Genomic DNA, 27,638 nt, shown 5'->3' on the forward strand with positions numbered 1-27,638 from the left:
ACGATGGAGCAGATATGTAACAAGTAGATGACAACTCTGACTGCTCTTTGTTTTGGTAAAAGAAAATGAAAGCTAAGATAACGTAAATCCTTTCCCCTGAAAAGCTGCAGAACCGCAGGCTGTCAGCAGCACTGCAACTTACACACCACCAAAAAATATGCATGGCCATTTCAGAAAGTCACTATGAAACAGGCATCTCACCTCTCATCTGTTGCTCTCGCCAAACAATAAAAAGGGACCACAAAAAGAAGGTAACATGTTATGGCTGGACAGGAGTCTGGACCCACTGCACTACCACAGAGTTAGAGCTCTGGCTTGTAAGAGGGCTTGGTGCCATGTTCCCTGGCTCTTTTAAACTTTTGCAAACTTCACAGTGATTTAGACTGCACTGGAGAGAAAAAATCTATCTCTGTTGTATTTGTGCATGCATTGAATGTATTTAAGAGTGTGTGCCTGTGCATTCACTGATGCTCAAAACAGGATTTAGAAGTCCTCATGAAAAAATTTTGGAGATGATTTCTGGTTTCTATTTGGACTTTTCATTGTCTGAGGAAAACACCCATAAATATATTTAAGTGCTCACAGACCTGTATCAACCAGTACCCACAGACTGATCTCACACCTATGGAGAAGGAGTATCCATGTGACCACTGAATTTGTGCAGCAAGATCCATTCCTATTTGTTTAACACCTTATTCCTTTGAAGTCTAATGCACAGAGAAACTGTATTTCACAAGAAAATAGATAAGTCCTCTGTCCCAAGTATCACCCCATTAATTCTGGCTCTGTTAATGATGGACATTTCAGATTTTGAAGTGCGGTGGTTAAAAAGGCTTAAAAAGACTGAAAAGAATATTTTTGAAGGCTTTTCACAGGTATTGGTTTAATTTACCCTCCGAGTCTTTAATTTCTCCTTCCATACTTGTGATGGCAAGAGCATACTGCTTTAGAAGCAGAAACTATCAGAAATAATTCCACTTTAATTTTCAAGATCTCCCAAAGTAGTAGCTCTCTGATAGAAATGTGATAGATGGAATGGGATAGCTCAGAGACCACAAGACTATGTATCTGGGAGTATCTGGGTCGTCATGCTATTTGAGTACATTAGAATCCATGTTAGTGGATTCTTCTGGGACCAGTGGGATAGACAAGAGGACAGGAAGCAGTTTTCATTCAACCTCTCAAGGATATTGCAATCAGCATTATTTTTAGGTGTGATGGGACCTATATTTAATTTTGTTCATGTATTTTCTCTCAGTTTGGGAAAGAATTGTGACATGCACACCAGCACATTTGTACTGTCTCTCAGCACAAATCACATTTTCTGCTGAATGAGATTATTAAAACCACAACTTTTCTTTATTTTAGCTTCTCATCTGCTTTTCCCAGACACTATTCACTTTACCTTAAGCTGCCTTTTTCTCTTTTCTTAGTTATGTGTTTTCACCTATTTCTTTCATCAGTCATGTCCCTCCATAGGGCCCTACAGTGCTTTCTTTCTTTCACACTGTTTTGCTTTGCTTCCTTTAGGTTTCCATGCAGTTTAGTGTTCAGATCCTGAGGTCTGATCTCAACAGATATTGCCCTCTGGATGACCAGCTCCACGAAGAACTCACTCTGGCAGCACTAAAGGCCTCACCAGAGCTTTGGCCAAGTCCCACAAGCGCACTCTCAGCTGATACGAAATCCACTCTTACCCTTTTCCCCAACAGCTGTCTTCATGACCTCCAAGTTACACTTTTGGATGCAGACCTGTGGACCTGTATTTTTTCCAAGAAGACTAGTTTAAAACCAGCCAAGCTAATTTATCATTGTCTGTCAGGAGATTTAATCTCACTCTCCAGGGTTTATATCATATTCTTACAGGCTAAAGAGCAGTTTTTTCTTTAGCCCAAAGGTGAGGTTATAGTCTTCTGTAAGAGTCTCCTCTCCAGGATATGGTAATAGGGGATAGAAAACTTAACTGATGAAACTTCATGCTAAAACCTTGACATTTCTATTGTTCTCTCTTTTGGACATCTCAAGCTCCAGCAGCTTTTTGCTTTGCTTTGTATTGCTACTACCTAACATGAGCAATCCTACGGTCGTTTCACACACAGGTGACACACCTTCTGTCTTTTATATCCCATAGTCTCCTATTTTTAACAATACCACCGAAAGGCAACCACAGTTCTGCTTAGAGCATTTCTGCTTGGTTCCCTATTTTTTACACTCGTAAGGTTGAGTAGAGCCAGTTCAAGCATGAACAGATTTAGAAACAGATGCATGAAGTAGTCAACCTGGACATTTTCAGCAACACTGACACTTCAGGTGACTTGTGACTTCTCTAATCTGGAGCAGACATCTAAAATCAATGACTGTTCTCACCTCTTAACAGTAAAGGTCACTGAAGAAGTTAGATTTTGGTGTCTGCAGTGAAGCTCATAAAAGTTGGAAGCAACAAACATAATGGCACAAAGCAGGCAAGCAGGAGTTAGACGTCCATCAAATTAAAAATAAATATGGAAGAGACTACACCTCAGAGTCAGATGGCAGAATAGATGAATCCAAAATTACCTCTTTGGGCTGACCATTGCCACTACACCCCAAACTCAGAACTTCCTGACATAGTGCTCCTACATGTGAAATGTTCCACTGGTCTAATGTAAAAGGAGAATTGCAAGAACATACTGCAAGAAAAGATGTTATTTCAGTGCAACAAGGAAGATTTAACACAAAGAACTGGTAAAATCATGCGGAGTGCAGCAGAAAAAAACCATATAAACCCCACAAAGAATTAAATTCATTGACTGCCCCTTGAACTCACTCTTTTTTTAATTTGAGAGGACATTCATTTTTCCATCTGGCATTGAGACATTACCTTATTACATTTCTATATTCTACAAATAAAGATATGATCTGGAAAAAAGCATGATGTTAATGATTATTTTTTACAGTAATAAACATATTATCCTCCTCACCTTTCTATACACTCCTTCACAATAGCAAAATTTCCGTCTCCTATAGTCCTTCCAACTTTATATCGCTCTGCTATCGATGCTGGAACCTGGAAACCTTCCTCCAACACCTCTGAAAGAATCATTAGTGCATTTTTATTGTTAGTGAAGGAAACACAGATGTTGCACATAACATGCATTTTAAGCCCACGGTTTAGGAGCCTGGAAACCATTCAGTCAGTATCTCACTTACTGTACAGTGAAACCATGCTGCTGACATTGTATATACTCAACAGGTTTCATGCAGATACAATAATGAAAAATAAGACTTCTGGGGGCTCAAACATACCACCATTTGAGTGTTATATAGTTGCCATTGCAATATGCCCCCAAGACAAAACCAAAATTGTATTTTTTTAATTATGAAAAGGCCTCTGTGATCTGCACAAGCGCAGACCAGCCTCCAAAAAGGGCTAGAACTCCTTGACATAGCATGATTAAATATATGTACCAAAGAAGTCCAACACTCAAGCACTTATTTTATTACATCCTGTAAACTGAGACATCCATAAAACTCCTCATGTGCTAAGTGCTAGTTCTCCCCATCCCCCAATATTAAATATTTAGTTTTTAAACAAATGTTCTCAATAATACTACCTTCCATGCAACCTGGGCACCAGATGTTTAGGTAAAATTGCATTACACAGTGTCTAAGCATACGACAAGCTTGTAGTTTAACGTGTTTTACTGCTCATTCATGTACTATTATTTTTAAATGTATTTGAAATAGCATTACAAATACCTAACATGCCTCTAAAAGCTGACTGTAAACTGCAGCTGATACCAACTACTATACAGATACTATAATGTAAAAAAAAAAAAAGCCTCTGAGAAATGTGATTTGTGTTTACACTCTTTAAGACAGTGCATTTGACTGTGCATTTCTCTGTCCTTTGTTCCAGTTTAGTATTAAAAGTGAATGCTAGGACACAAGGAGGCTGGGGTTTGTCTGAATTCACAGACAGCATGAAGAGTTGCTCTGCAACAGGAGCACAGATACACACACACGTACGCAGATGTGCACGTGAGCCGGCAGTGCTGGAGCAGACCCTGTCCCTTAGCCAACTTGCTTAAAGCCTCAGCATGGAGCAAGACTATCCATTTCTGAGTAAAGACCCAGGACTGAAGTGTGTTCCTTAGCACCATGGCAGATGAGACAAAAAACCTGAAATAAGCCAGTCAGCACTGTGTTGCTTGCAGAAATAAAACTTCAAGTATTCCGCAATAAAAAAAACTCTGAAGAGTGATGTCCGGATCAACCCTGATCCAGAGTGAACCTAACTGGTTTGCTAAGGCTGAGGAGTTTCCTCACAGAAAAATTATCCAGCCTGCAATGCTCCCACCTTCTCTGGCAGGAAGAATGACTGACTTCCTACACAGCTGCTGTTATCACTACACTGACTGCTTTGAAATGTCAGCCTCCAAATGTTACCTTCTGCAGGGCCATCATTTTCATCCATAGAGCTGCAAACTTTGGTGGATGCTAATGAGGTAGAGGAGCCACTGTGTTGGGAGCTCTGGAAATGGAGACACAAATGAAAACAGATGATTTTTAAGAAGCACGAGTACCCACAGCACGTTCCTGCTGGACACATGTCCTGGAGAGGCTTCAGTGTTCCCTACGTAAAGTAGCTATTTACTTCAGTGGATGGATACATGGATGCTTGGGAAGAGTCCAAATTCTTCCACTGAAATTACACTTTTGGTAACCTCACATTACTGGAGAGATCCTTGATCCATCAAGTGCTGCAATGTGCATGCAAGAATACTTTGATGTATGCTCCAATAGCTGCTCCCTATTCCACACACATTTTGGCAGGGAAAACTGAGGAGCCGCATGCCCTCTGCAGGCCGGAGACTGTGTTCTCAGAGACCCTGTTAACCCAGAAGGCACTAGAGGAACCTAAATCTGCAGTTGGCTGCGTTATGGGCAGAATTCCTCAATTTTACAAACCTCCCTCAGTTGAAATCCTCCCCAGTTTTTTTCTAAAAGGGAGAAATCATTATGGTAATGTATGGACAAAATAAAATGCCAGGGTGAATAATGGTTGGTGTTTCATAAGAGCATTTGACTGGGGGTAGCTCACTGGAGGCAGTGACTCTGTTCTTGGACTCTGTTTCAAGTACTTGTCCTGCAATTGTCTGACCTTGTCTGTACAGCCAGTGTGGGGAGGGAAGTGTCCCTGTGGTCCCTTGAAGGAAACTCATAGCCACCCACCTTGGATGCCAGAAGTAGAGGAGGCAGGATCTCACCAGGGAAGCCTTCCAAAGCACCTATCAATGCCTATCAGTTACCTATGGACTTCAGGAAAACTGCTTCATCATGCATCTAGGTGGATGAAGCTACACAGATATTTGAGACAGACTGGATTTCACCTGAAACTTCTATCCTGTGGTGCGCAACAATTACATAAACTCGTCTTCAGGATTCTCCTATCTTCAGAGGAAGCCAGAAGCAGCTAAAAATATAATGGTGGCCCTTCAAACTTAAAGCTAAACTGACCATTTCCTCAGGTCCTCCTATTACAACTTAAATGAAAATGATTCAGAGGATTTGCAAAACTAAAACTTTCTGGGGTTCACATCATTTACATGCTGAAAGTGCTGCAGTATTTCACTATCTTCTTCAGTCTATATATTACACAGATTGCAGGCTATACTTCATGTAACTATCAGTTCCTTCTCAGTGTTTACAAGGTTTGTAGATGCCCACAATCCTGGTGCCAATCCACTTTCCAAATTAAATACAACTACTTTGGAATTATTTCTATTGTCTGACACTACAGAACACAGCTGATGACTGGAACAAGAGTAACTAAAGTTGCAGCAGTTTGGATATTGGCTGAGCCAGGGAAAATACAGTCAGCAGATTTCAAATCTGGCCAGTATGCTGTATTCATTTGAACAGAGTAACTTTTAATTTCTCCCACAAGAGACTAAGGTCAAAGGACTCAGATGAAGTCTGAACTTGGCCTATTTTTTACTAAATAATCCTGAGATCTTGCACATCCCATCTACCACAAGATTCTTTGCCCTTGTTCTTCTAATCAGCTACAGCTCCCTCTTTTCATCCAGGCAAGTATTTCTTCTGGGCTTTGACCAGAATTGAAGAATGCATTAATCAGTTTTTGGACTTTTTGCTGCCTCTTGACAACAGAAGTCAGCACTGAGTGATTTTATGCAGTTTGCTAAAATATTGCTGCCCTTGTTTCATGGTCAGGATGTGTTTATACATGTGCTATTCCTGTGCTAAACTCTGTGTGACATCCCAGTAAAAACTTACCTCTGGCTCATTTTTGAACAAATGAGCAGATGTGGATCAAGGTAACGGGGAAATGCTAGGAGTTCTCATGCCTGGAGAAGTCAGTCTCAAAGCCTATTTTTATACACATGTAATGAGAGAATTGTTTCTTTTGCAGTCCTGCTTGTAAAATAAGCAGAAAAATGTGTTCTCTCTACTCATTCTGCTGTGCTTGTTTTCCTAGAACAGACATCCAATTTCATACTTATTTTCCCACTCCATAGTATTTTCTGAAAGGAATTACAATTTAAGCATGTTTAATATTTGTTACTTCTATGATCAGGAATGAATCTTTACAACATTTAAGAAGTACGATCACAAAGAGTTTAGTGCTAGATTTTCAATAGATTATTAAGCAGCTACTTTTTTTTTCGTATTTTGCACTTTTAATAGTGAGATTATACTTTTAATAGATGTTAGGTCAAGGCTGCTGACTTCACAGCACGGCAGCTTCCTTTAGCAGCCTGATGGTTTCTTTACAGTCTTGCAGTCATTGCTCTCATCTGTGAGAATGGGAGATGTGAAAATCAAGACCTAACTCAGCGGCCACATCTTCTCAGAATGGGTGCCTAGAGACACTCAAATTTCTATTTGAAGACTTAATTTTTCAAGGACCTTAAAACAAGGCTTAGTTGAGAAATGCAATTGCTCAGTCCTTCCAAAATTAGATATCTTCAAAGGCCCATTTAAACAAAGCATTTTAGCAAGTGCTTCAATTTAAATACAAATAATCTTAATAGTCTACACATGACTGAAATTAAATTGATTCCTAAATATGTCTTAGGCAAACTCCTTAAATGTGTACTTAACCTAGGTTTACTCTAAAAGACTGGAAAAAAAGTGGCCCATAGAAAATTTAAAGGAAAAAATTGACCTCATACTGATATTTTAAGTGTCTCTACTTCTTTTCTTACTGGCATTATTAAAGATGGGAAGGTTGAAATTATATTTGTTAACAGAAGAAGTGAAATAATGGGTTAGTAGCATATATCATACCACTGGTCTGCAAACAAAGCATACAGCCCTATTGGTGACATCTGCCAGTGAAGCACTGGCGCGGAGGGAGAGGCAGAACTTGCCAGTGACAAGGAAGCAGTAGCTAGGAAGATGTGCTAAAAATACACACTGAGACTTTTAAAACTTTAAATAATTATTGAAAAATACATAAAAGCAAGCTTCATTACCTTTGCTGAAAACAAGGGATTGAAAATATATCAGGAACTGGACATTTGCATACATTCACCAAGTCTGCTGGCAGCTCCCCTCTCACAATTAAAGAGAGGTTACTGGATAAACACGACACAAATATTTTCATCTTTATTCAGTCCTCTCCAACAACATGCAGGCATTTATTTATTTATCTTTACTTCAGCTAGAAAGAGATTTCGTTTATTTAGACTTTAATTAGTTGGCTGTTCTCACAAGCTGAGAGCCCTGCGGGTCCAGCAATCCTTGTGGGTCTCAGCGTTCCTTCCAGTTGGCTTGCCAATCGTGAGGCAGTCTGTCGTGCACGCTGTTTGTTCTCACAGATGTGGATCCCATCAGGGACCTTGCAGATGGAGGGGGGGAAAACAAACCCTAAGCAAGAGTATAATCTCTTCAACACACAGGCTTTAATGCAATTAGCTGTTTTAATTTTAAGAGATGCTGAGGGGCTTGGAATGTCATCACTTTTACACAGATTTAAAGGGGTCCAGTTACACAGGTTACCAGCACATGGCCAGTTTTATGGCACACCTTCATAAAAGCAATGGCATAAAAAAATCAGGTCTGTGGTGTAAGGATTTCAGATCCTATTCAGCTTTATATAACAGATGGCCAACACACCACACACCTCACTGATGTGAAAGGAAACATTAGCGCTATAGAGTTTCAGCCATGTCTCACCTGGAGATTTATTTAGGAAAAGTTTGGTACATAGTTTGTATCTCAGTGGAAACTGTGCTAAATCCATGAAAAAAAAAGGGGCAGCAAAATAAAAATTACTGTGATATCTCTCTCCTGATACTCACCTTTATCCTAAACTAATCTTAAAATCCCACTCCAGCTAAATAGCTGGAATTGTTCTTGTGGACTACTAGTGTCAGCAGTTATGTAAAGAGACAATCAAGTATGACTAGGAAGTTTGTTAGTGCAACTCACATTCCTGAATCTTAAAACCCTAAAACTGCATTCTATTTTCTAAACCTCTCAAGATCTTGCTTAGAGAATGTGGAGTCTACAATGTCTCTGAACAATAGATTCCTTTGTATTTTTCCAGTATGAAGGAAGCATCTGGATGAAATGTGAGCAACAGAAAAGCACACAGGTGTAATGCTAAGTTTGGATCTCATGCAGAGTTCTACTCTTTTAGAAACTGGCTTAATGAAGTGAGGATTCAAATTAGCAAACAAAGAGTAAGTTTAGTAAGGAGGTTCAGGAGATGGGAATTATTAATGTCTTTAAATCATGCCTCTTAAGATGTCCCTATTCCAAAGAACTCCACAGAATTTAAAAAAAATACAAAAAGATAAGCGTGTCAGTAATATGTGTAAGATGAAGTTCAACTCAGTAAGGAAAAACAGCTTTAAAACCAAAACTAAGCATTTAAGCCCCCATGCTCACCTCTTTTGGAGCCCATAGTAGTGTTCAGTCTGGTTATAAAACAACCTTTATAAGGTAGCTGTCATGACTTCCTGACAGTCTCAATTCCTTTGCCTAAAGATGATCATGAATAATGGCAAAATAAAGACCACCATCCAGTGGAGGTATTAGCTTTGAAAGACTTTGAAGGAGATCAAAAAATTCCCATAATACGTACAGTGTTGAGCAAGAAATAAGTGAGTCACTGAATAGCAAAATGGTACACCATCAGGAAACAAAAGCAGAGGACAGCTGATTTAAAACAATAAAGTAACACATTTTGATGTAACTTTTAAGAAGATAAACTAATTTTTTTCATTGTTCAACTCAGAGAGAAACAAAGGGTTACTGAAATTCCCTCTCTCGACCATATCCAGTGAAAAGTTTTGGATTTTCTTTTGTTTAACCTTACGTTTTTTATGCCCAGCCAGCTGAGACAGGGAAAAAAGCTTTCATGTAAACAGTACAGAGTTGGCAAAAAAAAATTGTTTCATGAAGAAATATGAAATCCACATCTTCATGCTGAAAGAATGGAAACTAATGGAGTTCAATGTATAGAAAGAGAAATGGTGCAATTGTTTTCTTTTATCTAGTTTGGATACTACACTAAAATGGCACATCAGATTCAGATTTATTTATAAACTGTTTCATCTGGAAAGGAACAGTAAAAAATACATGCAAACTGCTTACAAACTTATTCACAACTCTATATACTGCCCTATTTTGTTAGACACTTGACTTAAGAGAGGCCCTACACAGGGAAGTGATTTTTTTGTTGTTGTTCATTTATGCAATTCAGGATTTACACAACTTGGAGAAGAGGTTAAGTTCAAATGACACAAGCAATTATCTGGTGTATTATCAGGGTCTTATGTTGGTTTTCTTCTTTAAGGGATAGAGGGACAAATGTGAGAGTTTGCAAGGAAATGGACCTGTCAGACTGAAGTTAAATCTGCAAGCTTGAAGCACCTTGTTTTATTAAGATCCCCTCTCTAAGCTGCAGCATTAGATGCTTATACACTCATTTGATTTGTGTAACAAGACAATTCAGAAAGACCAACACAGTTTCCTACACGGTATTTAACAATAAATTTAAATCTAACCTCCACTAGTTCCTAACAGCTGCTTCCAAAGTTGAGCCATAATTCACTCTGGGCTCACTCAGCCTTTAGCATCATTCTGAAAAGATTGATGATATAAAAAGTGAAGTATCAGATTCATGGTATCGGAAGTTATTACTGTCATTTCCATATCCGTATTGTGGTTAACATAAAAAGTTACGTGTGCAGTGATGCAATGTGAAGCTTTCCTTTTATCTCTTCTGAAGTTATGCAGAGGTAAAATTTTCTACTTAACTACAGAATAAAAACTGAAAAGCTACCAACCAAAAGGAGGTTCTTATTTCTTTCACCTAATTAAAGGCACGGCAAAATAACCACTATACTTTAAACTATTTAGTTATACATTACAAGCTCTCCCGGTATTTTCAATTGTTTCTTGGTAGAGACAGAAACCTTAGTTATTTTATTTCTACTCTTCCCCATTTCTATCACATTGTTTCCTTTCTGTGTGTACACTTTGTTTTAGGCAGACCTATTTACCAGCAACCAAGAGCATTTCAAAACTAGAATTTTTATCAGGCCCACAGTTCCCTCCAGGAAAGTATGAACATCAGCTGAAGCACCAGGCTGGCAGATGACATGTCAGAATTTGTAACATCTTTCTTCCCCCACCCCTGCCAAACGAGAAATAAAACTAGGCCATGGAAATGTGGATACACATTTTTGAAGGACAGAAAATTTATCAGAAAATTAGGTATTTATTTTAAAACACACCAGGTATGTTTCAGTACTATTGGCTTTTTACAAGCATATTTTCCTAATACTTGTCTTAGCAGAAGTGCTGCTGGGGCTCAGCTGTTGGTAGGGAGCTGGTACCTTGCTTTGGATATTTTACTAATTCCCCACTACATACTTCCAATCTATCCCATCATGTGCAAACAAAGTTACCCATAAGGAATTCAAGGCAGTTATATTTACTGTCTTCACAACACCCACTACACACCAAATGCCTCCTTGAAGCATTTTTTGTATCTACACACTAAAGCCCTGAATTTATTGCTAAAAAAGACACTGAATGCATCTACTGCTTAAAGGAACCCATTAGGACGAATCCCATATGCTTACACTAAGGTTAGATGGACAATGTTGATCAAAAATGAACAAGCAATACCAACTGCAAGTATTTTGTTAAAGCCTGTTAATCATGTTTCCAAAATAAATTCTCTGAACAGTGTGTATTTTTAATATATATTTATTACATCACTTACAATAATCTACATTAATGTTAAATCTAGCAAAACAACATATTGCAACCAGGATGACATGGTCAAATATGAAACACAAGTACAATACAGTATGATGAAACAATGGCACAAAAATGAAGGTGATTTTCTTCAGCTGAATTTAAGAAATAAAACATTCATCGGTGTTTATTTTGCAAGTTTTACACGTTTTGTTGATAAATCAACAGCTTTCTTTTTGGTTTCCTGCATCACATTAATACAAAAACGGTATACTTTTAAAAGCAAATATCCAAGCACTTTTCATTAAAAAAAATAATTGTATGCATAACTTTGTAAAATCTTAAACTTATGTTGTAAATGTGCCAATATTTACAATATCATAGTGCAACTAAGAAAATGAAGAGGCCTTAGCACAAACATCATTAGCTCCTCTTTCACTAGAGTCCAAATTCCAAAACACTGTATTGCAGGGCAAACCACAACCTAATTACCCCATATAACATCAGACAACGAGTACACGCTGGATACAGCACAGCTTTCTCCAAACTTCACTGCTGAGGGTTAATCGGAGGAGTGCAACCACCGTGAGCGGTCACAGACACAAAAGCGCCAGCCCTGCGCTGGCAGACACAGCACGGGTGTCACCTACAGCCCCACTGCCTGCCGGGGGCAGCCACCAGCTGGAGAGAGGACAACTGAGCCGGCCAAAACTGTCACAGCTCAGAGCAGCCCCTGCTCTGCTCAGCACACCCTGGTTTCTGGACAGAAGGGCTTTCCTGGGGGAAGCACACCCATTCCCAAAGAGGGTGACAGCCACTTGCTTGCTTTGCTCTGCACATAAAGGTATTGCTGTCTGTGCTTCATAAAGTTACTTTTCATCACTCAAAGTTACAAGCTCTTGTCACTAGCAGATGGAACTGAAAGTGAAGATTAAATAAAAACTGATCTTGTATTTGGTTGTGCACCATTAACTGGATACAGGAAAAAGCACAGACAACATTAATCTATGCATTCATCAAGTGATGAGGTAATTTAGCACCATGAAGATTTTCTGTCTGTTAATTTCTCTATATTTTTGACAGAAAGAGTAAACTTGAATTGATCAGAGGTTCTTTTCTATATTACTGTTAATTCATATTACATTCAGAGTGCAGTTTTTGTAATATATGCACTATATAAAGTTCACACTGCAGTGTGAATTTTGAAACTGCAGAAGAAAACACTATTATTCATCTCAAGTTTTACTCCACACAATCTCAATCCAGTTGTTTTTCTAGAGTGTCGAACATTATATCTCCTTTCCTGTAATACACATTTATAGGCACAATATTAATATCCCAAATTTTTTATCTTTCAGCCAAATATGCCCTGTGAAAATGAACCGAAGAGAAAAATAACTAAATATAATGTGCTGTCTATGAATTATTTTACAAATTGGAAAGCAATTTTCACATTGCATAATGAAGGTTAAAGATTTTACTGATTTCAAGAGAAGAACGTCTCATTTTGCATGGCTTAATTTACTGCAGAACAGTACCATTCAGTAGGAGGCATAAGACTCAACACATCTAAAGAACACCATTTCAAATATTCAAATTTCAGTTTAGGATTAATGTTTTGTCTGTGTGTATATATTTGTGCGTAAGGTTCTATCCTTCCCACCTTAGAGTCAATGGTCTGGTCAGTTTGAACTTAGCCCTTGTTTGTAGATGTGGTCTCTTAAAACAGTACAGAATTCCATGGGGCAGCTGCTCAGCAAGTAATGGTTGGTGCAGCTCTTGAACTTAAACAGAGCTGTAGTGAATCCCAGCAGATGAGCATCCTCCTGTCAAAACATCTTCCCCACTTATTTGTTTAAAGTCACAAATGTGACGTAACAGCGCATGGGTTCCAAAGCCATTAATCTATGTACGTGTGCACGTGCGTGTAAATATAAACATACACATTCTGTGCTTCACATGTGAACTGCTTGTTGCACAAAAGAAGAAAAGAGATTTAAAAAACAAAACAAAGTTGCAGAAAGCATTAGGGAAATAATCACAAGTATTCATAAAGCTCAAAGGCAATCAAAGCTTTCACAATCTATACAAGACTCGTTAGCTACATCATAATCACCTTGGAGTAGGCACAAATAATGCAGCAGACAGAGAACTATCAGAGGTTCAAACACTATAAAGTTGCTTAAGTTATTGTATTATTTAATGCAGTAGATGAAATCAAGGAACAAACTAAAATCTGTTGTAAGCAGAACTACAGCATCAAGGAACACAATTTCAGTTTCACCCATAAACTGAAACCTTCTGGTCTTGCTCAGAAGAAACATTTCATTTCTGCTCATGTATAATAGGAATTACATTCCACACAAAAAAGGATCTCAAAGTCTATAAACAGTGTACCTTTTCAATCTCTAAGGGACTTTCATTCCTAAAATGAAATATTAATGATATGTCTTGCCCCCAAATAGCCCCTTAATACAAGTCATATGTTGAAATGATTAAATGTTATGGACTAGCATTTTCTTTTTTAAAACAGTCTTGATGGAGAACTCACTATGATAACAATTACTGATATAAGGTCCATTTTTCTTTTCCACAGCTAAGCAAAGCTGTGGGATTCAGGTTTGCTGGCAATCTGTGCTCCCTGTGCAGAACATTCTTAATAAACTGCCTAAAGCAGCAGTAGCCTATACGGGAGAAGGGAGGAAAATAAAATTCCTGGAATTTATTTTCTTTACAGAAAGAAACAGATTTCAAAATGTCAGTAAGTATTTTGCTCAATCTGGTTGAGTTGCCTGAAAGTTTGGAAACTGACCCCAATGCATCTTTATATAATACGCATTTCTCAGGATCAAGTAGTACATTTTGAAAAGACATTTCCTCAAAACAGCCGAAAATGCAAGTAACTTCACAGCTGTGAACTTTTTCAGTAGAATAGGACAGCCTATGCATTGGGATATGGGGTGAGAGATGGACTGTTCTTTTGGCTGGGAATAGTTTTGGATAGAGTCTGAAGCAGGAATGGCAAAACATGCATTTCAGAAGGGAACGACCTGACTGCTTCAGCAAACCTGCCAAATCAATGACTTTCTCTCGAGGTGATACTGGAACCAGGTATTGGAAACAGAGAAGGTAAGTTTTGTATTCTGCTGCCCTTTTCTTTTTGCAAATACCCTCTGTAAAGAAAACTATGTTGATACAGTACAGCCATAACATCACATGCCAACATTTTCCATCTGGTGACTTTTATTATGGACAAATCAGTCTAAAGGGATTATTTCACTACATTTAGAAGTTGGCATGTGGCAGCTAAACCTTTTCTTCAATTAAGTAAATTTTCCTAATTTCAAAATATATTACATCATTGCTAAATAGCTCAAAAATATAACCTCTATAGATTTTTGCTGAGAATCAGAAACACACTGATTTCTAATTCTTAAATTATTAGTATTTGAGAGAATTAAAGCAAAAGTATAAGACTGCAAAAGCATGTGATAACTACACTATGGACTTAAATACAACATACGATGGGAAAAATTGCTATTATGTAAATTAAGTAGACTAAGATTCTCACAATAAAGCAGCAGAAAACAAATGAAAATTAGTAGATATTTGTTAAGCAACTGGTTATAATGCACGACCTACTTTAACACTAAAGGAGTTTTGCATATTCATGCTGTACAAAAAGAGCACCCCTAGATACTGCGAAAACAGCAAAATTAGGTCAATAGGAGGATGATTTACAGCATCACCATTTCTGTAGGTTTTCTTTTTAAAATGCACAAAATGTCTTCTTATAGGAAATAAAAAATTATGCTCCCGTTCTTAACATAAGTGAAAATAATCAACTATTTTCTCAAGCAAAACATATTTTTCCAAAAGATGTCATCATATGTATGTCAGATGACGGTGCTAGCCAGCAGGCCCTCACATTCCCTTGGTCAGAAACCTGTCCCTACTTACTTGCAAGACATGGATGATCAGCATTAACAGCTCTAGCCAGGTAAAACATTCATAATGTCTGTGAACACTCTTGTGTTTACAGCCGTCAGATGGCAACGCAGTGGAGAGAATTTGAACACTGCTTTGAAAGAATTACTTTTGTCCTGTGACCACACAGGATTTTTTCACTTTCTTTTCATGTGGATAAAAAGACTAAACTTGGAGTGTTTCAAAATGTGCGTCTTGGGAGCAGACAGCGTGGTGCAAGCAGTTTAATGTGGCAGGTTTTTTCTTCTCTGCATTTTACCTATTCATTTTACCTATGCATTTTACCTAGTTGGTAAAAGCAAAGTACTCATTAACTGTTCATATCAAAATGAATAAAGATACATATGGTAAAAAACAGAACATATAATCAGTACCTTAGATGATAAAAATAGTGCTATTCATAAGTGTGCCCACTATGGATTTGTGCGTTATATTCACTTATCCAATCTTTGTGCCTTTAAGTATGCACAATGCTTTTCTGGATTTGATGGACATATTCAATGGCTCATTCATTGCAAATTCTTGCATTAAAATGCAGTGATAAAGCCAAAAAATACCCCCACACACTAGAATTAATTTGGCCCCATGTTGTTAATATTAAATATGCAAAACTCTTTTGTGCGATTCACTATTACTGTAAATTAGCAGCTATTTTCTTTAAAAATGTTAAACCTTCATCAAATCACAAACCATAAACATTGTTCCATTTTCTCTTTTACACTGAGTCTCCTACTGAATCCATATCATCCGAAGAGAGTGGGCGATACAGGTCCTGTAAGATGAAGTGCAGTATAGATTTGTTTATTCTGTTTGATTTGTTGCACTGCAACTGTCTTATATTCTTTTTGTTACTGTGGACCAGAAGACATTGTTTAACACAAAATATACATGTTCTATATACTCATATTGTTGTCTTAGTGTCATATTATTATTACCTTTTTATCAAAAAAATATGGTTAGTAAATAAAGCTGAAGTTTCAATGTACAACATATTCCCGTTTTTTTCTTTGAGTCTTTCCTATTAAACACAATTCAAACAATATTTGTCTGTTCTGGAGAGTCTCCTAATGGTTTGGAAACCTGGAAATATTAATTTAATCTCAAAGGGAATGTATTTCCATTTTTGGCTGTTTTGCAGTGGCAGAGTGGCAGAGTAAGTGCTCACCTTATATGAGGTAATAAAAACATGCTACTCACTGATGATATAGCATGGATCCAGCAACATTTGACCCCTGGACTGCGGACACTGAACACTGCTGTTGCCTATGTCGTACTGACAGCGGTATTCCTTTTGCACAGCTCCTCTGTGCTCTGTGTGTATGTATAAAAAGACAGCGTGTTTTACACTTGTCCCCCCATCACCGCCTCTTTCTGTCGGTAGCCAAGCAACCAGCTCCTGACAGCAGAGGGAGAGTCTGAGTGGATCTGTACACTTCATTCTTTCAACACACTCTGATCCTCTGACGGATCAGACACTCCTCAAGTGCCAGAGGTGTTATGGGATGATGCACTGCCCTGTCCCACCTACACAGCAACCCTCACTGAGACACACAGTCGCACAGAACCAAAGTTCAAAAGGAGAAGTGGAAGAGGACAGGGCACTGTCTTTTGAAGGTGAATTAAGCATAAGAGGTGGTTCTGATTGGGCAGGTGCCCAGCCCATCTCATAGCCATTCTCTGATACCTTTAAGGTGTTTTGGGGCATCCTTTCCATACAGAACACATGAACAAATTGCAACAAAAAATCCCTGTACAAAGTACAAGTAAACATGAGAATGGGAAAGCTGATGGAACCAGCTTTTGGGTAGACCTTGAGGGGTTTTGTTTTTCTTTTTTTAATCACAGCAGGGTGACCCAGACAACAAATGAACAAATCTGAAAGCTACACTACAAAAAGGGACCAGCTAAAATGAATGCTTCACAAATTTCAAATTGTGATCTCTATAAACAATGCAGGTTCATGTTTTACTTGTAGGCATGATGTAAAGGGGATTTAAGTACCCTAAAGGGGGGTTGATTTCCTAGAATGCTCATTCTGTATGTATTCTGCCAATGGGCGTGTATACACAGTAGAAGACATCAGACTGGCAGAGTGAAAATCAGATCTTAAATACATTTCTATTATGTTGCAAACAGTCTAGACAAGAGAACATTTTTAAACAGAGAAGACCATCTTATTCTGAATACTAACAAGTTAGTTACTTATTAAAATTTCTTTTGAGAATATACAGATTGGGAATTTCTAATACAAGAAAAAGAATCTTAAGATTTGCTAGAGAGAGTAACACCCCAATATTTTGAATAGTATCTCCCAGGTGACTGCTCTTGCTTCTGAATATTAAAAAACATGTATTTTGAACTGAAAAATAAGATATTTCTGATTTTTAATATTTAGAAAATATTTTTGTGTTTATTTTCATAACTCTATGATTGCTTTAAAGCAAAATCATTCACCAGATTTCAGTGTCATTTTTTCTGCTTTTTCACCTGCTTTTAAATACTTGAAAATCTTAAAAAGTTTTCCTTTCTGAAAGAATTTTTCTTCCCTATAATTAGCCAGAGAGCTGGTTTTCTTGAAATTATGAGGAGAATCTATTTATTATTTTGGATAGATTTATAAGAAGACAAAAACTGCTGAATGAATAAGACTTACTTCTTGGTTACCTACAATTCAAAAAACATCCTTATATACATAGAATTCAGCCTGTCTAATAAATCAAGAGGTACCTTAAATCTAACCTTTTTCTATTCTGTGAGTTGCAAGCTCTAAGAATATAGAAAAAATATTGAACTTTTCTCTAAATGCCATGTCACTTTTTCTGAGTGTGCATAGTTAACTGCACTCTGTTGCAGCAAGAACTACACTTGTGGGCAACACAGTAACTCTACTTCAATCTGCTATTTCAAACCTGAATTTCAAATGTATTAATCCCATGGGAAAAACCCCCAAAACTTAATGACCTTCATTACAATTTAAAAACTAGAATCTTAATTCCCTATTTAAGAATAAAGAAATAATTAAACTTCAAGAAAGAGCAACTACAGCACACAGTCTTCTAGTTAAAATATTCAGAAGCTGAAAATTGGTTGACAGTTAGCTAAGATAGTTGATAAACTGTTCCAGTTCACTTTCAACTTCGAGAATTACAGTTATGAAATTAATCTTTCAAATCTTACTTTCTTCAAATATAGACTGAGTTTCGCACAAGATTATAAAAATATAACTTTCACTGACTTCTAAATTTCTGGAAACAACTCAGCCACATACATATGGAAATTGGAAAGGATAAGTTTTATCTTTTTATATTCTGGCTTTTGAGGGTACAGAATTTTATCTATATTTTATCTATATTTTATCTATATAGGGTTACAACAGCACTGTTTTCCTGAGTACGTACCATAGCATTTTTGGCCTTATTTACATCAATGGAAAGCCTTCCTTCAAAGGCCAGGATTTATTTTTTTAAAAAAGATGAGTGATGAAACATCAGTAAGTGAGATGATTAATCCCTATTTTAAGCTGCCTAATGCACTCCACAGGTCTTTACTATTCCCAGAAGAAATCCCTCCCTTTGTGGAAGTACCTTGCTTTCTTTGGTGCCTCTGGATTCAAAAGCATGACCTCCTCTCAGCTGCACTTCCCAGGTAAAACACTGGCAGCCTGCCTAGACTCCTTGGCATTGTGGTGTCCCAAGCCTACAACTCCCTCATGGCCCTGGATGGGGATGCTGAAGAGCTGATTGATTAGTTAAGTCAAGGTGGACCAGGCTAGGCTAGATGAAATGTCCCTATGGCCTCCCAGGACCCACCACTGCCATCCCATGTACCTGATGGCATGAATGGAACAGGCACTCCTGTAACTCTATCTGTACAGAGAGAGGCACAAAACACCACAAATTAGAGGGCTGAGCTGGTGTTCCCAGGACCCAGCACCTTATTTCAGTTCTAAAGCAGTAGCTCCCTCAAACTGCAGGTAAAGAGAGAAAGACAGAGCAGTCAGAAAACCAGATCACAGCTACGGCAGCCAACACCCTTCTTTCAGGGCAGGAACGCCTCACCTCTCAACACTGGGGACAAGATGGGAACTTACACCCATCTCTTCTCCCTTGTATGTCTATCCCATGATACCAGCACCTCAGTAAGCTCTTAGGGAATAAACCTTGTCCTGCAGCTGGCTCATCAGCACTGTAGCTGAAGCCATTGAAGAAAAAATGCTTCAGGTTTGAATTTGGTTCATGACAATACAGCACATAACCTCTCTAAGTAAAACTGAAATAAAAAGACACTAAAAAACCGTACTAAAACTAAACAGAACACCACGTATACTGCTAACAAGGAAATGATTTTCAAGGACTGCCTAATGCCTTATTTACTCATTGGAATGCACACTATAAGCTTTAATGACACAATCATATGTTTCTACACTGAACTTCTAACTCATTCACTTCACAAACTAAACATGAAAGCAGATGAAATAAATTCTCAGACTGAGTGTTAGGTTTCCATCCCTGAACTTCTGAGTTGATTTTGTAACCTAAATAATGTTATTGTAATGCATTTTACATGATTGTAATCTATTTTTACATGAATACATTCCATGTTTCATCAGGTAAAAAAAATAAATCTGTCTAAAATAAAGCCAGGGAAGCATGAAAGGTCTTCTACTGAGGTCAAGGGACTGAATACCAACACTGGAGAAGAGAACTCAACTCCCTAACAATGTCTTACCTCTCCTGTAGTACACTTCAATATTTATTTTCTCTACAGTTAGCAGTCTGATTTTGTTACCACTACATAGCACTTTGCATCCATAATACTGCCACTCAGTGATCCTATTACACTTACACATAAAAAGAAGCCCATCTGCTCTCCTCTTCACATCTGAAAGTCAGAAATCTTGTGCCTAGAAACCCCTTGAGTCTAATGGTGCTGATCACATGGTTCCCACTCACCCATCCACAAATGTTAGCAGAAAAACATTCCTTCACTGTGGAGAGCGAAGCATCAGTGGTGAGAAAGAAAGTTTAGGAAAGTTACCAATGAAAAGACACAGCCTTACAGCAAATGCAAATCCAATGTAAACTGGTATCATCCATCTAAACAGACGCCCTCACATCACCAATGTATAATTCATTTGGAAGACTCTTTGTTCCCTCTCCAGTGACTTATTAATGATTCATTAATAAGCCTTGAGAGCAAGAACAAACAGGTGGGGAAGGCATTGCATTCAAGAAGATTTTAGCAGCAGCTTACCCACTGGAACTTACATCTTTACCCTCTGCATACTGGATGATGCAAACCATGGCACTACCCTGAGGCTCCAAGCTGCTGCTCACTGCCCGTCCCTACACTGCAAGATCACAGTTGGCTCCTGTGTCTGTAAACAATCACGGCAGAGACCCATAGCTGTATCCTGGATGGAGGTAAGACTTGCACATGCACAATTCCTCAGCTCCCTGGCATACATCAGATATGAGGAAGGGTCTGCAGGCTAGGAGGGAATCGTGTTGTGCTACAGCTATTCCTGATCTGGGTATCTGTGGAATCGGGTCTGCACCAGCTCCTAAAGTCAAGCACTGCCAATCTCGTACATAATCCCCGTATTTTGAGAGACACAAATCATGTCTTTGTTTAAAAACTGAAAAGACAGAAAAAGCATGTGTTTAAACTCTGTTTATAAACAAGTCTGAGATACAGAGTACTGCTTCAGGGATGCCTTCATTGAGAACTGACCACAGTTTAGAAAACAGCAGAAAATACATCGGCATCTGTATTATTTCTTTTAAACACTTAAAATTAATTAAATCAGCATGTGGAGCTTTTGGGTTGAATATTTTATCAGAGGGTTACAGCAGTAACACAGGCATTAGCTTAGTTCTGGATGCTTAGGAATATTGTAGATTACTCCATACAGGGTAACTAGGGAGAACCTACAGCTACTATCAACTCTCATCCAGAAAAGTGACTGACAGGTCTCATGTGACCTTGGTGCTGATATTATCTCACTGCACAACTGTGTGATATCACAGCTAAATTCCACAGTGCATTCTTTCACCTTGTTTCAAAATCAAAGCAGTCTGTAGGTTGTGCAAGTAACATAATGCCCACAGCCAGTTAAGAACAAAAGACATTTTTTTACATTTTCTTTCAGTTGGGAAAAATTTGGAAAAAGAAAGTAAAACAAACAAACAAAAACTTTTGTGAAAAAGGAGAGAAATCCCTGTTTTTTTCCCCCAAGGATAAACCAGTTCTCAGTATACTTAGCATTTTGACAGACACAGAACAGTTGTATTCTACTTCAGGGTGTTTTACAAACACAAGGATTGTAGCCAGGCTCTTCCACCCTATGGCTCTACACACACACAAGGGATCAGAAGGGAGAAGGCTACTGGATAATGGCTATGCTGGATTCTCCCCAGCCAAGCTCAGAAATCAGTTTCCTTATTTCCTTACCCTCTGTTTCCGTAGGCTTCCTGGGCTAGTGGGAGATGGGCTTGGAGACTTCCCAGAGCGGGGAGTAGAAAGTTGGCTACCAGGGGTTCCATTCACTAAAAGGACAAGAAATTGAAAAGAAAATAAATACAGGGCATTATTAAAGGAAAAAATAGTTAAATCAACATTTTTTTCAGTCTTCATTGAACAAATTCAATTTGCCTTTGCTTAATGTTTCAAACATTAAATAAGGTAATTCAAGGAAGAATTATTTCCTTAGATTTTTGGCTCATGAAGGCATTTTTTTATACAGAATGAAAGCAAATAATGAAAAACCTGAAAAGACTTTAGTCAATGGCAGAGAACATGATTTTCTTAAACTGTATTGTTCCTGTGCTTGAAAGTAATTGGGAACAAGGTGCTTTGTTAACCTTAAAAGACACAATATATAAACCTTTTCATTCTGTTTAACTGAGGCTTGAAGTGCTGCCCACAAAAATTATAACACAGTATTGCTTGCAAGAACAAATCAGCTGCCTGCTTTTCCTCACTCAACCATTTGAAGAGATTTTTGCAATACTATCTGACCCAAACATCACCTCAGACTTAACCCAGAAGGGCTTTCTGGAGGCAAATGAATTGGATGAACTCCTCCAGTCTGACTTACAGGAAAGCATCACTTTCTCAAACAAGCAAGTTTCTTCACATATGGTAGTGCCTGTCTGTACAGAAGCATCTTCACATGCACATGACATTATCCAATAAATTAACAAAACAATGCCAGCAGAGGACAGAATTCTACTACAAAGTAATCACAGGAGAGGCTATCAATAATATCCACACTGAAGCACCGACAGAAACACTACAAAGCGTGTATCACATATACATGGAAATATTCTTAAACAAGCAACTGTTCTATCAGAGTCTACAATTTTAAATGCTAGGATAAAAAGAACAGACAATCAGATTCCCAGATTCTGAATCTTAGGAGAATATTTACATACTAAGGATAGCAACAAGGCATTTGACTTACCTTCTATGAGTTCTAACATGGGCAAAATCTGACTGTTTAAACTGACAAAAGCAAACAGCAAAATTCCTGCTCTGTACTAAGCCAAGCTGTAGCCAAACTGAGAAGCAATGGGATTAGTTAAGGATAGCTGGGGCTGCTCACAGAGTGAGCTGGATGCGATGCAGGATTCATAAGCAGAAGCTTTTTCTGCGTAAGGCTGACGTCTTCAGAGCAGCAGTGGGAGGTGCAGGTGCTGTCTTAGGGCTACATCAAAGGTGTCAATTAAGCATAATGCTGCTGCTTCACAACGCTGAGCCACCGCAACCCCCACTCGCTTTCCGTGGAGCCCCGAAAGCCCAAGCAATTTTATATGCTGTGCACTGAATCATAATGAGGTGCCTTTGGGGGCAATGTACCAAATGACTCATCCGAAAATCAAAATGACAATAACTCTTGTAAAACCTTGGCTGACTGGCAATCTAGCAAATGCTAATTCCTTTGGATAATATAGTAGGCATTTTTAAAAGAGTCTTCTTACTTTTTACATAATGCATTGTTCTTACTGGCTAATACTGGGCCCACACATTATAATGAAGAAATATGTATACCTATCACATAACACTTATAATGTGGCTTATCAATAAGCCACATTATACTGCATGATAAAGGATGATCACTTAATAGTGCTTATGTGCTATGAGTGATCCAATCTCAACATCGCTTTGTGCAAGGCATTGTTTAGAGTAAAAGTACAATGTATTTGCATAACTATAGAAACAACAAGATGTTCTAATTGGATAAAAATAGGTTATTTTTATAGAAAAACATTCCACTCATCCAGGCTTCAAAATGTCTCTATACAGAGGACAATGATTTGCACATATCAGCACTGATTCAAACATTGTACTAAGTGTAGGGGATATACATATACATATACCTTTATATGTATGTTAATACAGTATTCAGCAAAACAGCCCCAGATCTGTCCAATAGTGACTAAATTCAGATTTATTACCGAAATCACTGAAAAAAATTAGGAAAACGGCAAGATGAGGACATTAGAAATGAGCTTTCTGGAATCTCAGACTTGTAAAGTTGTAAAATGTATATTCTAAACATCTATGGCCTATTTTAGAAACTAACATTAAACTTCTACTATTCACACACAGCTAGTCCTCAAGACTGCTGAGTAACAGGACTAGTGCTCGGCCTTCTCCTTAAACCAATCAGATACTCTAAGGTCTTGTTATCATAGGCAAATTTAAAACAACAGATATATTTCAATACACCTTGTAGCACTAGGCACTGGTTCCTGTTCTTTATAGATTGACTCCTACCCCATAACTTTCAACAATAGGTTTTTTTAGAAATTCTATAGAAATCACTCTGTCCTGAAGACAAAAACTTGAGGCCACCAAGTGGAACCAGACAAATAGATGCAACGGTGTATTTAACTATTGATGCATTTCCATATTGATGAGTACCTTATGTTGATGAGTATCTAATTAGGATGAGAAAACAGTATTATTATAAATCCTAAAAATGGTGACTTGCTTGTCACCATCAGAGTATCCAGAGTGTTTAAGCTAAGTTTGAATGCTCTCCTCAACTGCACTTTTAAAAAGGAAAATTATGATAGCTGTGTTTAGGTTGGCCATCTGTAACATGTGAAATTAAGAGCACAATTAATGAATAGAGGCCCTCAGCAGATTTAACTGAAGTTTTCTCACCTCCTTACCCATATCCAAAATATAGAGGTGCCAGTATATAAAACATGTACCAGGATTTCTGAGATCTTACAAGGACTCCCTATAGAAAGCTGATTAGGAAACTCTAGAAGTGGCAATTAGCCCTGGAGATGAGATTCCTTTTACCAATCTTTACGTACCTGTTGTATTGGCTTCTACATGTGAAGTAGTTTTCTAGACTTTTTAAACAAGTTGCTATCATAACATAAGTTGTATCATCCCAAAGCAACCATCTAAGCCTGCCCTGATGAAAATTCTACTACGAGCATCCATTGCAGTGTAAACCTCCAAAGCTACACAAGATGAATGCTTCTGGATGGTCTCCATACCTGGAGATATATATCACTATTACTGTTATTACGTTATTTTTTCTACTGATATTATTGACATAATCCTTAAGACAGACATCACAACAGAAAAGAAGTGGTGACTTCTGATATTTTCCCCTTACATTCTAGGGGCCCTTCTTTCTCACCTTTTTGTTTATGGCTTCCTGTGCTTGTGAGTCATTATACTGAATTAGCAAATAGAGGTGATATTAGCTGCTGTGTAGCAGGAAGAGACTCCAGTAATTCTGACCCCCTTCCTGAACTCCATTTATAATCATTACACCATTCTTACATAAGCTGCTCATGGACCAGAAAACATGGCAACAAATATGTGAATAAAAGCTATAAGCTTTAATAATAATAATACTACATTCCTGATCACTAAATTGCCCTAAAATCCGTTTCTTGGTGGAATGCATTTTTGTTGGACACTGCATTTCTATCCAGTATCTGCACAGCATTTCTCACTAACTGATACAGCACATGTTCCTCGAGGGAACCTTGATGTAGATAAAGACATATGAAACTGGTAAATCACTGTTGTGATTGATCATTTTATTGAGTGAGGCAAGAGGTTTCTTGTCACTTTTACTCATAAAATGGCAAGGGTCACAGACTTCAGCTTAACACACAGAGCCCTCCCACCATCTTACGAAAAAAGATTTATCGGTTCAAAATTTCACCAGTGAAATATGTATTAAAAAGCTGCAGCAATAAAAAAGTCATTGTGGGTGCTCAGAGCAGATGTATGCAACTGCTTAGCTGTGAACTCCTTTCCTTACTGTCCTCTTGTGCTGAGGATGTGCAACAGGGCAAGGACCTGTCTTCGTGTGTGCACCTGGCACACACATGAAAAAGGAAAAACCCATAAAACAGAACACTAAAGCTGGATACCAGCAGCTACTGAGATAAATGCAAAATAGGTTTTCATACGATAATATGAATAATAAATATGATAATTTTTTTGAATAATATTATGATAGTAAACTAGTGAAAATGCTGCAAGTAAAAAGTACTTTGATGGCATTCCAATAAATAAATTTTGAGAGGGCATATTTTCATTAAGTAATAGAAAAAAAAAAGCAAGAAAAAATGAATTAAAGCATCAAGGGCCAGTCTAAGAAGCCACCAATACCACTGCAGTGTATTAAAATCATAGTGTCCTATGGAGTTGCCTGTTGATGTGCAAGCATATTGTACTCTATAAAACACACAGAGACGACTCAGTGTGTTTAAAAAGCGGTTTGCCAAACACAAAATGTATGTGAAGAAAAAAAGAGGAGACTAAGGGAAAGGAACAGTGCAGGCTTTTTTTTTTTTTTTTTTTTTTTTTGCAGCTACAACTTATGAATAGGAAAGTTAAGCTAAAAAATGTTTTACACAAGTCAATGTATGTAGGTTATATTCAGCAACTGTTAGCAGAAAATGTGAGATTACTATTTGACCTCGCCTCAATTACTTCTATAGTTTTTCACTGTCCTTTCCAAAAAGCCATTTTTGTCTCAATAAGATTATGTAGTTACAAAATAGTTAGGAAATAAACCATATCTTGCTTTTTGTTCATTCTGCTTTTGTATTTTACTTTTGTACAGCTTGCCATTTTTTGTCTTAACACCAAAAGGCAGTGTGTGTACAGAGCACCACATTAGGCAAGTGCCCTCAGTACGTCTCCCCAGTGAAGACAAGGCTTTAGAGGTTCTATCTTAGCATGCAACTGCTTGAGAAAAAAAGCCCAAATATCAATACTGCATTAATTTTAACTGGTGCTAAACTGTCCTTTTTCTATTCAATTTTTTGTAGAGTTTATGTCAAGAAGTTAAGCAGATAAAAGTAGAACATCTCTTTGCCACTGAAGACAAGGCCTAACAGACCCACACAGAACTTTCACCGGATCAACAGATCAATAGATTAGAAATGTCAGCAAGGATCACCTGCAGGTCAGGTTTACACTCCCCATCCCAGCAGGCAACAAAACACGAGTCCTTGTTGGTCCCTGGTACCTGCGGTAGCCACTCAGGCTAATCCAAGCCCTGCACAGCTCAGCAGGGACTGTAAACACTACACAGGCTCTGCCTCCTTGACCCAAAGTCACCTATGTCTGCACTATCAAGCAAAGAAGTGCTGCAGACACACAGATATTGCAGACACGTCTTGTATCTCAGAAGAAAGGAGACTGCCTGGAAAATGCAGTTCCCTGGAATCCACCAGTATTTGTTTTTTCCTGTAGTCTCAGAAGGGAAGTGCCTCTTGGGATTTTTTTTTTCCCTCTGCACTTCAGCTGATATCTATGAAACTGTGCTAATTTCATGTAGTACCTAATCAAGAGAACATCTACATGTATGTAAGATTTAATGAAAATCTGTCTTTTGGACTGTTTTGCCTGACTAGAAAAACTAGGATTCTCAAATCACTCTGTTAAAATAGAGTACGATTTCTGAGCATGTTTCTCCATTTACCATTTAACTTTTCATCCTTTAAGAGGGTTAAACTACTCAACATAACCAAATCTATTTCTCTTACCAACTCCTGTTTTTGTTACAGGGTATAATATTAAGAAAATTAATTTTTCACTGATTAGTATCAAAGACAAACACCATAAATAAAAAATCAAAAAAGAAGCCAAGATCAAAGCAAAAATCATCTGGAAATCCCTGGGTCCACAGGATGACGCCATCACTCCCATGGGTGTGTGTTCTTGGCTTTAGGAAAATTTTGCTTCAGCATATTTATTTCAAAATCTGTCAGCTGAGTACCTGTAACAGTGTGAATAAAGACATGCGACCTTGCCAAAGACAATACGATGCATCATGCTTTTTTCCTTTTGGGATACAGAAGACCTTCTTGAGTCAGGTAGTTGAAGGAGGGCTATTTCTAGATAACAGGCTGAAGATGAACTATCAGATTAAA

At 37.9% G+C, this 27,638-nt stretch overlaps 1 protein-coding gene across 4 annotated transcripts in view; it reads right to left on the reverse strand.

The window, feature by feature from the left end:
* DCLK1 (doublecortin like kinase 1) overlaps positions 1-27,638 on the reverse strand; it is a 232,596-nt gene that overhangs the window by 42,545 nt on the left and 162,413 nt on the right. For 2 of the 4 annotated variants that reach the window (XM_063394799.1, XM_063394800.1), the window contains exons 6-8: positions 21,664-21,758; positions 4,429-4,513; positions 2,961-3,069 (exon numbers count right to left, since the gene is read on the reverse strand). In XM_063394799.1, coding sequence (XP_063250869.1) covers positions 2,961-3,069; positions 4,429-4,513; positions 21,664-21,758 — 289 coding nt within the window. Of the gene's footprint in view, positions 1-2,960; positions 3,070-4,428; positions 4,514-11,216; positions 15,983-21,663; positions 21,759-22,675; positions 22,930-27,638 lie in introns of those variants that run through there. The other 2 variants (XM_063394801.1, XM_063394802.1) reach the window with 2 other exon arrangements.

The sequence above is a fragment of the Prinia subflava genome, chromosome 3 (assembly GCF_021018805.1).
Source record: "Prinia subflava isolate CZ2003 ecotype Zambia chromosome 3, Cam_Psub_1.2, whole genome shotgun sequence".
NCBI lineage: Eukaryota > Metazoa > Chordata > Aves > Passeriformes > Cisticolidae > Prinia > Prinia subflava.